The 18,625-nt window shown below is 49.3% G+C and overlaps 1 protein-coding gene across 1 annotated transcript; it reads left to right on the top strand.

Moving 5' to 3' along the window:
- Nucleotides 1–4,128: 4,128 nt before the first annotated feature.
- On the top strand, nucleotides 4,129–17,467 carry LOC138810144 (solute carrier family 23 member 2-like). Its single transcript, XM_069997318.1, has 6 exons — nucleotides 4,129–4,236; nucleotides 7,166–7,347; nucleotides 8,413–8,533; nucleotides 9,741–9,897; nucleotides 10,599–10,851; nucleotides 16,097–17,467. Exons 1-6 carry the CDS (start codon nucleotides 4,129–4,131, stop codon nucleotides 16,248–16,250), a joined length of 975 nt encoding a protein of 324 aa, XP_069853419.1. The 3' UTR covers nucleotides 16,251–17,467.
- The last annotated feature ends 1,158 nt before the right edge of the window (nucleotides 17,468–18,625 follow it).

Here is an 18,625-nt window from a genome sequence, read left to right as displayed (position 1 = left end):
GAAGAAGAAGAAGAAGAAGAAGAAGAAGAAGAAGAAGGAGGAGGAGGAGGAGGAGGAGGAGGAGGAGGAGGAGGAGGAGGAGGAGGAGGAGGAGGAGGAGGAGGAGGAGGAGGAGGAGGAGGAGGAGGAGGAGGAGGAAGAAAGAGGAGGAGGGAAGAAGGAGGAGGAGGAGAGAAGGAGGAGGAGGAGGAGGGAAGAAGGAGGAGGAGGAGGGAAGAAGGAGGAGGAGGGGGGAAGAAGAAGAAGAAGAAGGAGGAGGAGGAGGAGGAGGAGGAGGAGGAGGAGGAGGAAGGAAGAGGAGGGAAGAAGGAAGAGGAGGGAAGAAGGAGGAGGAGGAGGGAAGAAGGAGGAGGAGGAGGAGGGAAGAAGAAGAAGAAGAAGAAGAAGAAGAAGAAGAAGAAGAAGAAGAAGAAGAAGAAGAAGAAGAAGAAGAAGAAGAAGAAGAAGAAGAAGAAAGAGGAAGAAGAAGAAGGAGGAGGAGGAGGAGAGGAGGAGGAATAGGAAGAGGAGGAGGAGGAGGAGAGCAAGAAAGAGGAAACTCAGATGTAATAAATTATTTTAGTATCGTAAGTGTAATACTACTTTGCTTGATAACAGATGGAGATTCAGTGGTCTATGCTTGGGAAATCACAGAGGCCACAGCACTTGGAAAATGGTAGCGAACCAGCTAGAGGTAGAGGTTGGGAGACGGGCAGAGCCACTGAGTGCAGAGCTGCTGAGATCACTGAGCGTGATGGAGCATGGTGAGCAAAGTTGGTCATAGTCCCTTTGACATCGGGTCAAATATCCCTTCCCTTTTTTTCTTGTCACCAGAAACCTGGGCCACCTTCTCTGCTCCCTGCTTATGAAGCACCATGTAACTTCCTTCCATAGCACTTAGCTAGAGTTGTGTGTTTTTTTTTTTTTATTGTGAAAATACCGTACAGAGGTATTACAATTACATGGGCAAGGTAATGAGTACATTTCTTATCAAGCATTGTTGCCTCCTCCTTTGTTTCCCCTTCCCTTCCTTTCACATTCCTCTCCCCCCCCCCCCGCCAAAATTGTGAAGTTTGTTTTTCAACATAACGACTTGTACATCTCATTCCACCTTGATCCCTAGTTAAACGATTTGTTTTTTTCCCGTCCCCTCCACAAATTATACCAACATCAAATACTGTGCTAGAGTTTTGTACCTCATCCTTCTTCATTAGAGGGTTGCTTTGTGCTTGCCCAGGCAGGGATTCACCTGCCTTTGCTTATCCGCCATGCCTAGGTGTGTAAGGCTGCGTGTCCAGGACCTCAGGCCCATGGATGTGCGAGACAGGGAGCGAGGGGCTCCTTGCAGGCTCTTGGTCAGTCCTTTCTTGCAAAGGAGTGCGAGCGAGGTTGGGGAGAAGAGTCAAAGCACAGCATTCAGTACTTCCTGGTTAGATGGTTCCAATTTATGGGCCAAAATAGAGAGCACAGAAAGAGGGAGGGAGGGAGGAAGGGAGAGAGAGAGAGAGAGAGAGAGAGAGAGAGAGAGAGAGAGAGAGAGAGAGAGAGAGAGAGAGAGAGAGGCAGTCAGACAGACAGAGACACAGAGAGACATAGAGAAACTCCATGTAATTATTAACATGAATTTTTTGAGCAGTGTGTTCTTACTCTAAATCCTGCTATCAGTTCTTATCACAAGCACCTGTTGCTTGTGGACCCTGACCACAAAGTCAGGACTCTGCCCCTCTGGTGAGTCTCAGGGGTGCTTCCTCGGTGTTTCCTCATGCTGAGAATGTGGTTCTACCCTCTCCAGCCAGAAGCCTTTTAGATCCAGTGATAGATAGCAAAGCCCGGAGTAGCTTTAAAATTCTAAATAAACCTAGATGTTAATTTCACATAGTGTGTGCCTCCCTCCCCTCTCCCCACCCTTTCCAGTGCCTTTGCCAGCAGCCAATCCCTCCACCAAAACAAAACAAAAACAAATACAAACCAACACACACACACACACACACACACATACGACACAAGTCTTTCAGATGTTTTAGATGCATTTCTAAGATGGCAGTCACTGACACTTAAACCCTCTTTGAAGACCATGCAAGCCATTGTTGTGAAGGAAAATTTTGCTCTCTCTACTATCAATTCGCACATAGAACAGGGTTGGTGAAGGTCAAGGGAGAAGGGGTTAGTCAGGGAGACCACGCTGTGTTTTCCCTGGGGAGTGGCGAGGCTGATCATGGAAAATGACATTTAGTCTAGTCCATCTGAAGGCTTGGTCTGCCCCTGGGCTGGTTGCAGGAGCTGGGTGTCAGTGAGATATAGTGGGGATGGGAAGGAGCAGATTAGAAAAGCAACCGGAGGGTGGAGGGACAGCAGGGGAGGGCTGTGCTGTGCCTCAGTGTATTGCCAGTGTATCTGGGACAAAGGGAAGTATAAGTAAATAGCTCATGTTAACACAGAAGTGATGAGACATCGCTAGAGCCCTTTGTCCATATCACATACAACAAAACGAAAACCAAATAAAGAATGAAGGAGAGAAACCGACTTTACAATACTAGAAAGATAAGCCTCTTCTTCAAGTTTTAGCTGATTATTAAAGTATTATTTTTTATTATGATAAAAGTCATATGCAAAGGGGTTACAGTGTCATAAGTCAGGTAAGGTCAAGGTCACTCCTTCCCTTGATCTCTCTGTTTGTTCCCCCCATCCCCACCTACAAGTTGTAGGGTTCATTTTCAACATAGTGTCTAGTGAACACCACTGTTGCATTTGCTGTCCCTCCATTTCTGTGCCCATCCTTACTCTCTCAAAGACAGATAAATGCACAAACAAGACAAAAAGAAAACAACAACAAAGAAAAAAGACTTCTTGTTTCCATTTCCTGGAGTTCATTTCAATGAGCATTATTTTATATGATCAGGTGCACATAGAAATTGTCCTTTTATGGTCTTCTCCTAAGAGTATCTTCCTTTGGTCTCACTGTGTGTGAATGCATACAATCCTATACAAGTGATCATGTGCCCATGTGTTTTAGATCTAGCCTCTGCATATGACAGATAAAACAGTTTAGCTGTTTTTTTTAAATTAAATTTGATTTTTGGATCAGCATACATTAAAAATACAGAGTTATAATGTGATCATTCCATACATGCATACAGTATATTGTATGTATTGTACATCCCTCTGTTATAGTCACATTCCTCCCTTCCCTCCTGTGTTTTTTTCAGTAGGTTTCATTATACTATCTTCATATCATTATCATCATCACTCTAATTCTCAGTTCTACAAATGAACAAAAAAAAGCCCATGCTATTTGACTTTTGGGGGCTTGGCTTATTCAGCATGATGATTTTCAATTCCTTCCTAGAAAGATACATTTTCAAAATGATTAGTAGCACCAATGAAAGCAACCCATCCAGTGACTACATGCTGGGATTCTGCACCAAGAGCCCTGAGTCAGTTGTTAACCCTTAAACACCACCATTCGTTCTTAAAGTAGGTAGATACTGCACATCTTGCTCAGTATAGCAGACTGCTGGGGGGTAGAGAACACATCTAAAAATGGCCCTCGCACGTCCTATGTGAGAAGAAGGAGCCATGGAAGCAGAGGTCCGGGGTTGTCCATGGTTTCTGGAACACAAAGGAGCTGGCAATCCAGATTTTAGGCAATCTCATATTTTAGGAAATATGGAGCTCTCTGTGTGTGTGTGTGTGTGTGTGTGTGTGTGTGTGTGTGTGTGTGTGTGTGTGTAGGGGGTGGGGCTGAAATCTGGGCTTTGGGGAGGAGTCTCTGGGGCTGGAGTTGAGATGGTACCCACTCTCCACAGTTTTGATGGTTCCACATTGTATCCCAGTACCTGACTTCCTCCTCCCGACTTTGTGTCCCCAGGACTGAGATTGGGTATCTTCCCCCCTGCCCTCTGCTGCTACCTGCCCCAAATTGCAGAGTCTGTCTTGGAGCCTGGCAGGAGCTCCTTGGAACTGGACAGAACAGGACCCCTTTGTTGCTTCTAGACTGAGTAAGGGCTTGTGCTGCAAAGGCCCCACAGGAGGCCTAGAGGAGGATCGCAAGAGTGGCCACGCACTCTCATCCTCCCTCCCTCCCTTCCTTCCTCCAGGCTGCCCATTCTCCAGGGGGGGACATTTGCTTTTGTGGCGCCCTCTCTGGCCATGCTCTCTCTCCCAGCCTGGAAATGCCCAGAGTGGACACTCAATGCCAGTCTGGCCAACACCAGCTCTCCTGAATTCACAGAAGAATGGCAAAAGAGAGTCCGAGAGGTAATGGGAGCCTGAGGCGGGTGGGGGAGGGTCACGACAGAGGTGCCAGAGCTGATTCACTTGGTCAACGTTGTTATCCAACTCCCTGCCAAGAAGAACGTTGATGGAGGTAAGACAGATGCAGACCCTTAGCGCTCTCGCTAGTGAACTAACTCTTATTAGTGTTCCTTAGGGCTAGCATTCTAGTGCCTGCGGTTGAGGGAGCAGGATGGGAGAGATGGAGGGAGAGGAAAGGAGAAAAGGAGGAGGAGGAAGAAGAGGGGAAGAGAAGAAGAGGAAGAAGGAGAAGAGGAGAGGAGGAGGAGGAGGAGGAGGAGGAGGAGGAGGAGGAGGAGGAGGAGGAGGAGGAGGAGGAGGAGGAGGAGGAGGAGGAGGAGGAGGGAGAGAACTTATAAGAAAGTGCAAGAGAGACATTTCAGGGAGTCCCAGTGCATTGAAGAACATGAAACAGGGTGATGGGGGAAAGAAAGGGGTTGGGGCCACTGGGCTGGAAGCCATGGGAGAGTGAGGATAGGTATTCTTGGAAATGTTCTCGCATGATCCACAGAGGAAGAGTGCAAGTGAGAGACCACCTGTGTTTCCTGTGTGTTTGCTCTTTGTTTTTGTGTTTAGGGAGGGTGTAGAGTCCCCTAAAGCAGGAGTCGGCAAACAATGATTCCAGGACCAAATCCTACCCAGGGCCTGTTCTCAGACTTATATTCAACCAATAGTGATTTTTAAAATAGTTTTTTTTTTTTAACATTTAAAAGAAAAGTATGTGGCGGGAAGCACATGTGACTTACAAAATCAGAAGTATTTGCTCTGGTTTTTTTTGTTGTGGTTCTTTTGTTTTTTTGCCAGTCCTGGGGCTTGAAGTCAGGGCCTGGGCACTATCCTTAAGTCTCTTTTGTTCAAGGCTAGCGCTCTACCACTGGAGCCACAGCACCACTTCCAGCTTTTCCTGTGTATGTGGTACTGAGGGATGGAACCCAGGGCTTCATGCATGCTAGGCAAGCACTCTCCCATTAAGCCAGATTCCCAGCCCTCTCTGTTTTGCTTTTTGTTTTTTAATAGAAACAAGTTTGCCTAGAATTCAGGCCCACTTCCTCCTGCCTGGGTGTAAGGCTGTCCGTTATCTCCATTCCCCGCCCACCCCCCCCCCCCCCATTACTTCCAAGAGTCCAACAATCTACGGCAAACCCAGTTCTATGTGTGGCATTTTAGCTCCCTCTGTTGGTCAAATATTTTCTACCAGTGCTGTGAATGAGAGAGTTCCTTGCAGTCTCAGCATTTTATGAACTGATGGAATGGTTTTATTCACTGAGTCCATGAAAAAAGAGTAGACTCCCCATGTCCATGCACATCTTAAGTCTGGAAATGACTCATGACCACAGGCCATTTGCACACCCTGGTACTAGTCTGAGATGGAAGCAATGTGAACATGGCACCCACAGGAGGGTAACGACTCCCTGGATTCAGGAACCAAGGAGAGAGGGAAAAGTGAACAATGATTGCGTTTTTGAAGACTTAGTGGTTGTGTGTGGGGGGGAGGGGGAAATAAAGAGGGAACTGAGTTCAGTGCTCAATACATTAAACTCACCTTCCAATGCCATAGTAGTCGGGAACTGTACAGAGCCCAATATAAAATAATGGACAAACTCTAGACTCAAGTAGGTACCTGAGCTTGAAACTATGGCAAAATGGTGCTTTCTAGAAGCACATGTGGAAATTATTTTGATAATGTTGAGGAATCAGATCCAGATAAAGGATCAGAGTTTAACAATCAGCTAGCTGGGATCCTAAAAGGGCATCCCTTCAGTGACTGGCAGTCTATAATCATCTACCCCTCAGCCCGGCGAATTGGCAAGGAAGCCCTTTCATTCTGCTCAGGGGTCTGTGGGAAGTGTTAGAACAGAGATTTGCATGAGGGAAAAACCTCTCCCACTCTGCAGCTCTGTGGTGTGTGGAAAATGTCTCCTGCTCAGAAGTTACAAACTGGTCCTGCAGCATACTCACGCTTCTCAGCAGAAGAAAATGGAAGACCACACTGTCCGGTACTTCCATTTCCCGAGGAATCTAAAACTCCCACTGAAATAAGCAATCTCCTTGAAGACGAACTCACAATAAGTTTCATTTCACACCAAGAGATAATGTATTATAAGGGAAAATCAGCAGAAGCAAGAGATTATCCATTTGAAAGGGATCATTAGATCCACAGATTTAAACTAATTTAAGAAGCAACAGGGATTACGACAAGAAGAAGATACAACGAAGGAGAAGAAGGAAATTTAAGAATAAAACAAACAGAACTCCAGCAACAATCTATTATCTGTCTGTCTGTCTGTCGTCATTATCTGTTTTTGAGTAGTATCCATGCTTAAATGGTTTGGTTTTTTTTTTTTAACATTTTAAATGGTAATTGTTTAAAAAGCCCCGAAGAAGAAGAACATCCCCGGACACGCCACAATGATCCAAGATTCAAACCCCAGTGTCTCTCATCGTAGCTACATGGGAACACAGCAGGGCTCGTTTGTTCACAGCTTGTCTGGAAGAGTTTCAGCAGCCGTCTGGCCACCCACCCGACGTGCTCACGAACTGGTCCTTCCCAGAACCAGTTCGCTTCCTCCTGCCAGAGGACGTAGGAGGGCAGGGGGGAAAATAGCAGCAGGAGGTGTTACGAGATGTTGGCGTCATGACTGTGATCCCAAAGTCGTCTTGAAAGCGATCTCCTGAAAAGTTGACTGTGAAGTCGAAATGTCCAACAGCCAGTGGGACATACAGATGGGAGGGGCGGAGGGGGGAGCCAGGCTCCCTTTCCTTTCGTTCCTGTGGGTCCCATGTTTGGCCTGCATCACTTACAGGGGATGTTGTGGGCGTGGCCGTGGGCGTGGCCGTCGGCGTGGCCTGGCGGTGGGCGTGGCCTGCACTGAGTCCTGCTCTTTCCCTTCAGTTGCAGGGTGCCATCATGGTTGCTTCCTGTGTGCAGATGCTGGTCGGCTTCTCAGGCCTCATTGGCTTCCTGATGCGTTTCATCGGCCCCTTGACCATTGCCCCCACCATCTCCCTCGTGGCCCTGCCTCTCTTTGAGTCTGCGGGCAACGACGCCGGGATCCACTGGGGGATTTCCTCCTTGTAAGTGCTCTCTGGAAAGGACTGTCTGTCCTCCAAGTCCTCTCTGCTGGGTGATGGCCTCCGAGGAATGATTCCAGGTTATCGGAAGACCGTTGTGATAGATAAATACTCTGTTGTGATCAATATACCTAAAAAAATCGATGTTGCTTCTTATAATTCATAATTACTGTTAATTTTTAATCTTACTAATACTCACATGTAATGAATTAATCACAAGCAGTGTATAAATATACGTAGGGTTTACAAAAAGTGTGTGTGTGTGTGTGTGTGTGTGTGTGTGTGTGTGTGTGTATTGGTACTTACCTTGAACTCAGGGTCTGAGCACTATCCCTTATTTTTACTTGATCCACACCTCCACTTCTAGCTTTTGCTGGTTAACTGGAGATAAGAGTCTCAGAGACTTTTTATTTTTCCCTAATGGCTTTGAACCTCTACCTCCAAATCTCAGCCAACTGAGTAGCTAGGATTACAGGTATGAGCCACTGGTGCCAGCTCCCAATTATGATTTCACTGAGGAAGAATAGCCCTAACTTTCAAACACATTATAGTTGTGAGATGGGACTGGGGTCTGAGAGCCTGTGATCCCGGGAGACAGCCCTGGGGTGCTGTGTGTGTGTGCGGAGGAGGAAAATGATGGCAGCCCAGCTTAGAGGGCTTGGGAAGCACCTTGGAAATGAAGCCTCAAACTTTAAGGGACTTAGGGAGGCATTCTTACCCACTCTATCCTTTGTGGTTAGAGAGGTGTGAGGGCTATCAGACATTCTGAAAAGAAATAATAAGATAGTCTATGACTTAGGTCTCATTGGCTCTACCTGCTGCTCTATCTGACTGCCCAGCCACTCAGAAGAGTTACACCCCACCCCCCTTAATCCTCCTCAGTCACCAACAGCTCCCTACAGAGCTGGCACAGCCTCTTCTCAGAGATGGCAGGGCCCTCCCCCTGTGCCACAGGTCCCAGGGATGTGTAATAGCTCAGCTCCCCGACCCCTCCCCATGGCCTGATGAGCCCCCTCCCCAACGCGCCCAGCCCATCATGACCGGTATGTTTGCTTGTTTCTGTTCCAGAACCATCTTCCTCATTGTGCTGTTTTCTCAGTACCTGAAAAACGTCGCCATACCTGTGCCTGTCTATGGAGGAGAGAAGAGGTGTCACACTTCTAAGTTCTACCTGTTTCAGGTGTTCCCTGTAAGAAGCACCCCCCATCTTCCAATTCCTAGTTGTTGACTCGCTCAGAGAGCACAGGGCAGCTTCCCTGCACCCAAGTGATCCCATATCCAAAGCTCCCCAATCTACAATGGCCTCTTCCCAGAGACCGGAGGGGGCCTGAGCTGGGTGGGGTATGACCCCCGAGGACAGTGTGGGACAGGCTTCTCCTTTCCCCTGCTGTCTGCCCTCAGAACAGGGGGCTGCAAGAGTGAGCAGGGTTCCCCTTTAAGGACAAGCAAATGGCTCAGCTACTTAGATCACAGTCTTCCTCAGCGGCTTTTGGGCAGTCCCCGAGTGCCCCTCTTTTTGGAGAGGTCTCTGTTGAACTCACTCTACTCTGTTCCATGGGTATCGCTATCCATCACATAGGTAAGTCTTCAGGTTTAACAGTCCTCTATTTCTCATCGTAAAACACAAAACAAACAAAAGAGCCCCTCTATCATAATGATCTTATTGAGCCCTCAGCGACTCCACAGGCCAGTGACTAACATTCAGAGTGCACCAGGCACCAGTGAGCCCTGTAATCCTTGCTACTCAGGAAGCTGAGATCTGAGGATCGCAGTTCAAAGCCAGCCCAGGCAGCAAAGACTATGAGACTCTTATCTCCAATTAATCACCAGAAAACCGGAAATGTCGCTGTGGCCCAAGTGGTAGAGCGCTCGCCTTGAGCTGAAGAGCTCAGGGTCGGCGCCCAGGCCCAGAGTTCAAGCCCCGTGAACACCACCACCACCAACAAAATTCAGAGTACATAAAAACCATTTGAGAAGAATTCTGGGGTCCCACCCCCAGAGACTTAGAATCTATGCATCTGAGGACCTCACTGCGAGAAACTATTTTAGGTTCTGCAGAGCGATGCTTACAATTCTAGGGTAGTGATAGGGAAACGGATGCTCCGAGTGGTTGCTCCAGGTCACCCGGTCAGCAAACAGAGAAGAGAGCTACGTGGTAACCTTGCTGTCCTTTGCTGTACAGGATGAGCTGGGCCTCTCTTTCCCAGTGGCTTGGAACTCTGCCCATAGTTTATCTTCTGCTTCTGTTTCCAGCCAGTGTCTTGAGCATGATAATGTAGCCATGCACAGCGGGTCCCTGCTTTCACCAGCGGGGGCCAGAACCCAGCAAGGGCCTCATCTCAAAGGAGCTGTTGGGGGTGGGAGGCATGAAAAGTGACCCCCTTCCCCTCCGGCAGGTGCTGCTAGCTCTCTGCATCTCCTGGCTCATCTGCTTCACACTCACTGTCACCAACACCTTCCCCTCCGTCCCCACCGCCTACGGGTATCAGGCGCGCACCGACACCAAGGGCAGCGTCCTGAGCCAGGCCCCATGGTTCCGCTTCCCTTACCCAGGTAAGGAGAAGATGGATGCTCTTTCTCATCTGGGATACATTTCTTCAACTCTCCACTGGCTGGAGAGTTGAAGAGAGCTGAGGATGGATTGGCAAGGAAGGGCAGGCCCAGGGAGACAATGTCTGACTCTGAAGAGGTGTTCTCAGCCCTTCCTCAGAGCTGGGCTACATTCCTAGTCTTCCTCTGTCTTGTCCGGTACCCAGAGACTTATGGGGGAGAAGGAGGCAGGGAGGGAGGGACAGGCTGAGGGAGGGAGGAAGGAGAGGAAGTGAGGGAGAGAGGAGAGAGAGAAAGAGAGAGGGAGAGACCTTTGATCTCCTCATGGAATCAGTGTGTCTAACCGAAAGAAGGCCTGGGGATGAATGAAACATTTCTGTGGAGACCAGGGCTCCCCTTAGTTCGCTTCTGGTCTCTTTATCCTATGGCTCATGGTATAAATACCAACAGGGCTGGAGGAGGGCTGACTAGGCCTCAGAGACAGCCCCAGGCCTTCCAGAAGGGCCTCAGCTTCCCCTGGGAAGAGGCCCCATTTTCAGTTTTCTGCACACAAGTTCTGGCCAGAGCACCTTAGCAGGACAAGGCCTTTGGGCCGTTGTGAGCAACTGTCCACATCCTTAAACCTCGCAGAGACCCCTGGAAAGGAATGACTTTGGTCTTAGGATCTTCTTCTGACTATCCTTTCCCCCTGTGTTTCACTTCAGGGCAGTGGGGTCTCCCCACCATCAGCCTGGCGGGGGTCTTCGGGATCATTGCTGGGGTGATATCCTCCATGGTGGAGTCTGTGGGTGATTATTATGCCTGTGCCCGGCTGGTAGGAGCCCCGCCCCCTCCGAAGCATGCCATTAACCGTGGCATTGGCATCGAGGGCCTCGGCTGCCTGCTGGCAGGAGCCTGGGGGACAGGGAATGGCACCACGTCCTACAGCGAGAACGTCGGGGCGCTGGGCATCACCAGGGTAAGGCTGCTGCTACAGGTGGTGTCTGGGGATGGGCTAGGATCCTGAATCTGCCACTCTAGAAGTTACTTCTCTGTTTTTGCTAGAGCCAGTCATCAGAGAGTGATGGCTTCCAACAGCCCACACTGATCTGAAATTGGGTCTGGGTTTCATGAGGCTAAAATGGAGGTGTTGACAGAGCTGGGTTCCTCTCTGGAGACTCTGAGTGTGTGGGCCACAGTCGGGTCTTTTAACTCAATTATCTGTGGAGTCTCTTCTGCCACGCATGGCAATGCATTTGCAAATCTGGAGGTGCTTTGCAGAGGCTGTGGTTTCTGTGCCTGACCTCTGATTGTGGCAATTCCAAATGGCAGACACTTTACCTTTCATTGACAGGCCCTGGTGGCTTTCTGAACACTAAAGAAGTTCTTTACTAGCTGGGCCCTGGTGGCTCATACCTGTAATCCTAGCTATTCAGGATCCTGAGATCTAAGGAGCATGGTTCAAAGCTAGCTGGGGTAGAAAAGTCTATGAGGCTCTTATCTGCAATTCACCACCACAAAGCTGGAAGTGGAGCTGTGGCTCAGGTGGTAAGAGCGCCAGCCTTAAAGAGAAAAGCCAAGTGAGAGTATGAGATCCTGAGTTCAAGCCCCAGTACTGGTATGTACAAAAAAAGTCTGTTACTTTCTGCCCAACCTTGAATATTTCACTGTGCCCTGGATAATCCTACCTGATGTCCCTCGGACCTGCGCATGCTCAGTGGTCTCTGAAGCTCACACATGTCCACCCTGACTTCTGCAGTCCTGCTCTTACTGAAAGCAGCCCTTCCCTCACACCGTCCTGCTGTCCCAAGATTCACCCCAGGCTTCTATTTTGTCCTCATCTCAACTTTCCCAGGGCCAGCAACTGCATTAGTGGCTCACATTCTCTCTTCCTAGGATCTTAGCCATCACTAATCTGTATGCCACATGACTCCTGAGGACCTTTCTAGAACCCACTTATGATTAGATTGTACTCTGTTTACAATCTGTTTATGAACTCTCATTTTCTACAGTGAAATTCCATAAAGTCAGCCACAATTCTTTAGACTGGTGCTTTCCGAAATGACTTAGGAAAAGTAGTATTATTATGCTGCTTTCCCAATCTTTCTTGTGGTTCACAGCACAAGTCCTGTGAGCTTTGGAAAAATACAGATTCCCCTCCCCTGCACCTGGGTTGCCTAAGGCTCCCTCCCCTCCAGGATTCTGAGGGGCAGCCTGGGGACAGTGCACCATTGCAGAATTGATCTGTCTACCTCCCTGCCCGTGACCTCTACCACAGCCCAAGCTAACATCCATGATCCAGGACCCAAGCCTACAGCAAGTGCTGTGGACCATAGCACGGGAGATGCAAACTTTAAGAGTCTTTTAGTGCAGGTGAAGTGAGCATTTTCCCCCTGGAGGGCCTCTGACCCACACAGAAGAATAGCTATCTAAGCATGAGGCAGCAAAGACTGCTTTTTCCACTAAAGGGAACAAATCTCATGCAGAATAGAAAACAAATATTTTTTGTGGGCCCTTTAGAGGAGAGGGAAAGAGTGGGCAATAATGGCACACAGAGAATAAACTACAATTCAAATGAGGAGGTTAGATAAACGTGGAAGGAACCACTTGGGACAAAAAACACTTGCTTTTTCTGGCCTTACAGTCCCCCTTGTGGCCTATTTCAGTATTGCTTTGCATTTCAGCTTTGGCAATGACATTGTCTTCATGGTTCTCTCCAAGTGTGGGTGGGTACCAGATGTCAATCCTGAGGAACGCCCCCTTCCCCCCCCCCCAAAAAAAAAAAAGCTCTAGGGTTGTATGAAGAGCATGCGTAGAAATAGGATTAGGGGATGACTGCCATACTTGTCAGACCATCAGCAAATCCAAAGGGCATTAGTTGAGCCTGGCAAACCAATCTGATCTCTTGAAGTCATGTCTCTGTTCCTATAATTAATTGTCAAGATTAGAAGCAAAGCAGCATTCATTCTGATGAAGTGAGAATGTCTAATAAAAGCAGATAAACAAGATAGGAGATTGGAAAGAGACAAAACAAGCAAATGCATAATCTGCTACTTCATTGATGCATAAAAAGACTTCAATAGACATTGGAGTATCTCTAAAAGATTTTCATTATGGTAAAAAAAAAAAACCCAAAACATTAAATACAGCATCATGACCATGTTGCGTGTGTGTGTGCGTGTGTGTGTATGTGTGTGTGCGTGTGTGTGTATGTGTGTGTGTGTGTGTGTGTGTGTGTGTGTGTGTGTGTGTGTGTGTGTGTTGGTCCTGGGGCTTAAACTTAGGGTCTGGGCACTGACCCTGAGCTTTTTTCTGAAGGCTAGCGCTCTACCACTTGAGCCACAGCTTCATTTCTAGTTTTTTTGGTGGTTAGAGATAAGAGCCTCATAGACTTTCCTGCCTGAGCTGGCTCTGAACTGTGATTCTCAGATCAGGTAGGATTACAGGCATGAGCCACTGGTGCCGGGCATCCTGAAGCTTTATATCTTGAAAAACTAGAACTACATCATTGCATCTTTTCAGGCTAGATGTGGACATACATGGATGCATAACAGATTCAAGAGCTATCTACATTCACCCACAGAAGTGTCGTGATGAGATTAAGAACATTTGTAGGACAGCCCTAACTTTTGAGAATGATACAGAATGCCTCAAAATCAGAACTCTTATCTTTTTTTTGGGGGGAGGGCCCAGTCGTGGGGCCTGAACTCTGGGCCGGGGCACTGTCCCTCAGCTTTTCAGCCCAAGGCTAGCACTCTACCACTTGAGCCACAGCGCCACTTCCAGCTTTTTTCTTTTTGCTTATGTGGTGCTGAGGAATTGAACCCAGGGGCTCATGCATGCAAGGCAAGCACTCTACCACTGAGCCACCTTCCCAGCCCTCTTTTATCTTTAAGACTTAAATTTTTTAGAGAAATCTTAGGTTCACAGAAAAATGGAATGAGCAGTAAATTCTTGCTACTCAGAGGCCACACCCAGTGACCAGAGCAGCAGGTCCTGGGGGATGTCTGACCCCCGGTGCTCCTGTCCTGGGTGCTGCAGGTGGGCAGCAGAATGGTGATTGTCGCCGCGGGCTGTGTGCTGCTCCTCATGGGTGTATTTGGGAAGATCGGGGCAGCGTTTGCCACCATCCCACCCCCGGTGATCGGAGGCATGTTTCTCGTCATGTTCGGGGTCATCAGTGCTGTGGGCATCTCCAACCTGCAGGTGAGAATGGCAAGGCACTCCTAGAAAAGCACCCCCCACCCCGAGAGGACCCCATGGGGTGGGGGTACACAGAATGGGGTGGGGTGAGGGATGAGAGCAGCAGGGGCCCCCAAATGCAAGGAAGAAACAAGGCATCCAAACATGGGGGAAACGGCTGTGGTGCCCATGGATGGTAAGCCGCGGATGGCCCATGCCAGCCTCTGGGGTTTTTCTCCCTCAGTACGTGGACATGAACTCATCTAGGAACCTCTTCGTCTTTGGCTTCTCCATATACTGCGGGCTCGCCATTCCAAACTGGGTGAACAAAAATGCTGAGAAGCTGCAAACAGGTGAGTGCTCTCTGCCTCCAGACGGTCATCCTCCCCTGGGTGGGAATAGGGGGGGGGTCTTTGATCCCCAACCTGTCCACTCCTCTCTCTCTCTGTAGGGATTCTTCAACTGGACCAGGTTATCCAAGTGCTCCTGACTACAGGCATGTTTGTCGGAGGCTTTCTGGGCTTTCTCCTGGACAACACCATTCCAGGTAGGGAGCTCCTGTGAGCTGGTGGAGTGGGTAGATGATCAGGGTTTGGGCCACAGGGCGAGCCTGAGTCCTGGGTCCCCTTCATGAGGGGATAAGGTAAGGTCTGTATTCGTCATCGAGGGCTGCTATAACAAAACATCCCATACTGGATGACTTAAAGGCCAGAAATGTATTCTCTCCTGCACCCTTGAGATCAAGGTGTTGGCAGGTTTGGTTCCTCCTGGGGTCTCTCTCCTGAGCTTGAGATGGCTGCTTTCTTCCTGCATTCTCATCTGGCTTTTCCTCTGTGCACTTGCATTCTGTGTGTCTCCCCACATATTCGAAAATTTCTCTCTTACGAAGACACCAGGAAGACTGGGTCCAGGCCCACCCTAAAGGCCTTTGGGCTAATCTCTTTAAAGGTTGTTTCTATCTTTGCTCTAAAGACAAGTACAGACATACCTTTTTTTGTTGTTGTTGGTTGTGGGGCTTGAACTCTAGGCCTGGGCGCCATTCCTCAGCTCTTCAGCTCAAGGCTAGTGCTCTACCACTTGAGCCACAGTGCCACTTCTGGTTTTCTGGTAGTCATTTGGAGATCAGAGTCTCACGGACCTTCCTGCCCGGGCTGGCTTTGAACAGTGATCCTCAGATCTCAGTCTCCTAAGTAGCTAGAATTAGAAGCACCCGGCTACAGACATATCTTTAGCTCCTTCAATAAGAATTTTGAGGAGATACAGTTCAGTCCATAGCAGGGTCCAAAATTGGGAGATACACCAGAAGCAAAAGAAAACAAAACACAAAAGCCACACTAGGCTCCCTTAGGGCCTACAAACTAGTTGGCAACAGAAAACAAACGTATTTATTCATTCATTCACATTGGTTAGAATCCAGAGCATCTGCTATGTGCATAGGAAAGTAAGACTCATCTTTGCCTTCAAGAAATGCACAGGCCAATAGGGTAAAGAAGCAGAAACCAGCCAAATAGAATGCTGGCTTGTGTGCCAGGCTCCATGGATGGCTTCTGGAGCCCAGCTCTTCTCTCTTCTGCATCCTCCCCTCTTCAGCCTCCTTCCCCAGCCTTCCTGAGGCCCTTCCCACTCACATCTGCTTTCCACACGGCTGCTCCTCAGCAGCGCTACGATTCCCTCTTTATGCCCCAAGGTTGGACACTATAAGAATGCCAGATGCAAGGAGCTGAGCTGTGTCCCTAGAGATGGTGTTTGGGGAGTGGAGGATGGGGAGGGACAAGAGGGGGAGGAGGAGGAAGCGGTGGGGGAGGGGGCACCCTGTGCCAGGCATGGAGGGGAGGTTTCACCAGTGCCTGGAGGAGTCGCTGGTAGTTCCTGCAGCCCCCGTCAGGTGGAACTGAGCATCACCAGTCTTGACTCCTAGCGGTCTCACCTCAGGATCTCCGGAGGAGCGAGGTCTCCTGGCATGGAACCAGATCCAGGAGGAGTCTGAGGAGACGGCGAGGGCCTCGGCGGTCTACGGCCTTCCCTGGGGGCTGGGCACTGCGTTCTGCTCATCCCGCTGCACCCAGGTCCTTCCCTTCTGCCCCAAGCTGGACCGCTGTGAGCAAGATGAGATGTGCATGAGCCAGTCCACCGTGTACTCCAACATCTCCACCTCCGGAAGACACCTGCAGAGGGTCAGAGAATGTCCTTTATGAGAGCTGACCCCTGGCTGGCCTGGCCTGGCCAGACCTAATCACTTACCCATCGGCCCACCCAGAACGCAAAGTCCCTGCTTTCCAGGGGGAGGTGCCCCCTATCCCCCCCCAAGGGTGCCTGGGTATCCTGGTGGCCAAGACACCAAAGATGAAGATCCTGGGCTGGGTGCTCTGCCCTGGTCACCGCCTTGGCCCTCAGGACACCCTGCTGTCCCCAGGCATGGCTGGTGTCCATACAGTGGCTTTTCCACTGTGCTTGGCAGTCTTCTGACGGACTGGGGTAAGGCAGGGATGGGGTTGGGTGGTTAGCGGAAAGATGGCGTCAACAGTTCTCTGCAAGAGACAGGCCCTGTGGCCTTCCCATCCCTTCCCTGAGCCACAAGCATTGAGGCACAGGAAATAAAAACATGTGATCTGGGCTGGGGAGGTGGCTCAGTGGTAGAGTGCTTGCCTTGCATCCTTGAAGCCCTGGGTTCGATTCCTTAGCACCAAATAAGCAGAAAAAGCTGGAAGTGGCACTGTGGCTCAAGCGGTAGAATGCTAGCCTTGAGCTGAAGAGCTGAGGGAAAGCACCCAGGCCAGAGTTCAGACCCCACAACTGACAACAAACAAACAAACAAAAAAACCATGTGATCCAAGCACACTCCTCTTCTTTCCACACCTGGGCCAGCTTCGCCCCAAGAAAAACAGTCCTGAAGATGCCAGGATGCATTTGTGGATGTCACACCCCTTCCGGTTAGAGCAGATGAAGGAGGCCAAGACCGCCACCCAGGGCAGGAAAGTCCATGAGATGCGTATCTCCAATTAACTGCTAAAAAGCCAGAAGCAGAGTTGGGTGGCTCAAGTGGTAGAGCATTAAACCAGAGCAGAAGAAGCCCAGGAGAATATGAGTCTCTGAGTTCAAGCCCCAGGACTGGCCCAAACGGATCACAGGGTGGAGGCCAGTGCGCTGTGCCAATGTGGGAGGCAGTGCCCCATCTCATGCTGTGTCTTTCCTTCCAGAGACATTGTCATTGTCATTCAAGTCTCCCAAGCACACACTGTCCTAGTGCACCTGGGGTGGGAGCCCCTGCGTGGGGAGCGGGAACCCCCACTTGACTTCAGGATCTATGTGAAAGTTTTCTCCAGGTGGGAAATACCAGTGAGTGAAAGGTCATGTATTCTAAGGAAATGATTTTGCTGATAATGTTTGACTTTCCATCGCCAATGCAAGTATTTTTTGGTTGATTTTATAACGTATGCTTGGCTCTTAGAAGACAGTCTGCAGTTAGTTTACAATAAAATCTGACATTATTATTATTATTATTATTATTATTGTTTTTATTGTCAAGCTGATGTACAGAGGGGTTGCCATCAGGTGATAAGTACTTTTCTGTCAAACTTGATACCCCTTCCCTCATTTTTCTCCTACTTCCCCTCCCCCCAGTCTTCCTCCACCCAAGTTGTACAGATGATTTCCAACGTACTGTCTTGTGCTGACAATTACTTTTATGCAATCAGTGATAAGCCTCCTCCCCCTGCAGAACCCTACTGGGAGATGGCCCAAGCCTGGGTGGGTCTGATGCATAAAGCCGTCTTCATATGCTAGTTGTTTTCCATTCCTCCTCCCAAGACTCTTTCTACATCAGTCAGTCTCATCCTGTATCTGACTGTTACGGTCTCTGTCAGTTAGCACAGGAGGAGGTAGCAGAGGTGATGGGCTGAGCATAATAGTGGGGTCATCACTCCAGTACATGGCTGTAGAGAGAAGGGACACCCCAGCAATCTGCTAAGGTCATCTCTTCCCAGAGGCCTTTGGCACATGTTTCAGAATGAAATCACAGCCCCAGACTCAACAAAACAAAGGTGGGGTCAGAAACAGCTAGAAGGGCTGGGGGTGGGGTCTGGCCACAGGCTTGTTGCTTAGGGCTTACTGTGTTCAGGCCTTTTGTAAACACACATTTTTCTTCACTTGAGCGTTCCTAAGCCCTGGCCTGTTCCTGACTTGCTGAGTGACAGGGGTGTCCACCTAAAGGCCACCTGTTTCCTTCCTTTCTAATACTGTTCAAGCATCTCCTGAGTCCCAAGGCCCAGCCTGCCCAGCTGCCTAGGAGGCCCCCATGTTGGGTGTGATCATTTTGTTAGCAAGGCATGGCTCCATTCTTGCACATCCCCAGTCTTCAGAGTCTTTGAAAGTTTGAGAGTTGAGGTGTTGGAGACAGGACTGAAGTGGAATCCGACACTTAACCTAAGTGCCAGCCTCCCACATGGTCAGAGCACAGCCCTTCGGAGGCCTTCACTTGGTGACTTAAAACTGGAAAGAGCCTGGTGATTCTCTTTGTACACCAGCCCATTCATTGGGTCTCACCAGAGAAACAGAAGCAATGGGATGTATA

This window comes from Dipodomys merriami, unplaced genomic scaffold (genome assembly GCF_024711535.1).
Source record: "Dipodomys merriami isolate MVZ:Mamm:240054 unplaced genomic scaffold, mDipMer1.0.p SCAF_5, whole genome shotgun sequence".
Lineage (NCBI taxonomy): Eukaryota > Metazoa > Chordata > Mammalia > Rodentia > Heteromyidae > Dipodomys > Dipodomys merriami.
The sequence above is the reverse complement of the archived record's forward strand: the minus strand, read 5'-3'. Positions and strand labels throughout refer to the sequence as shown.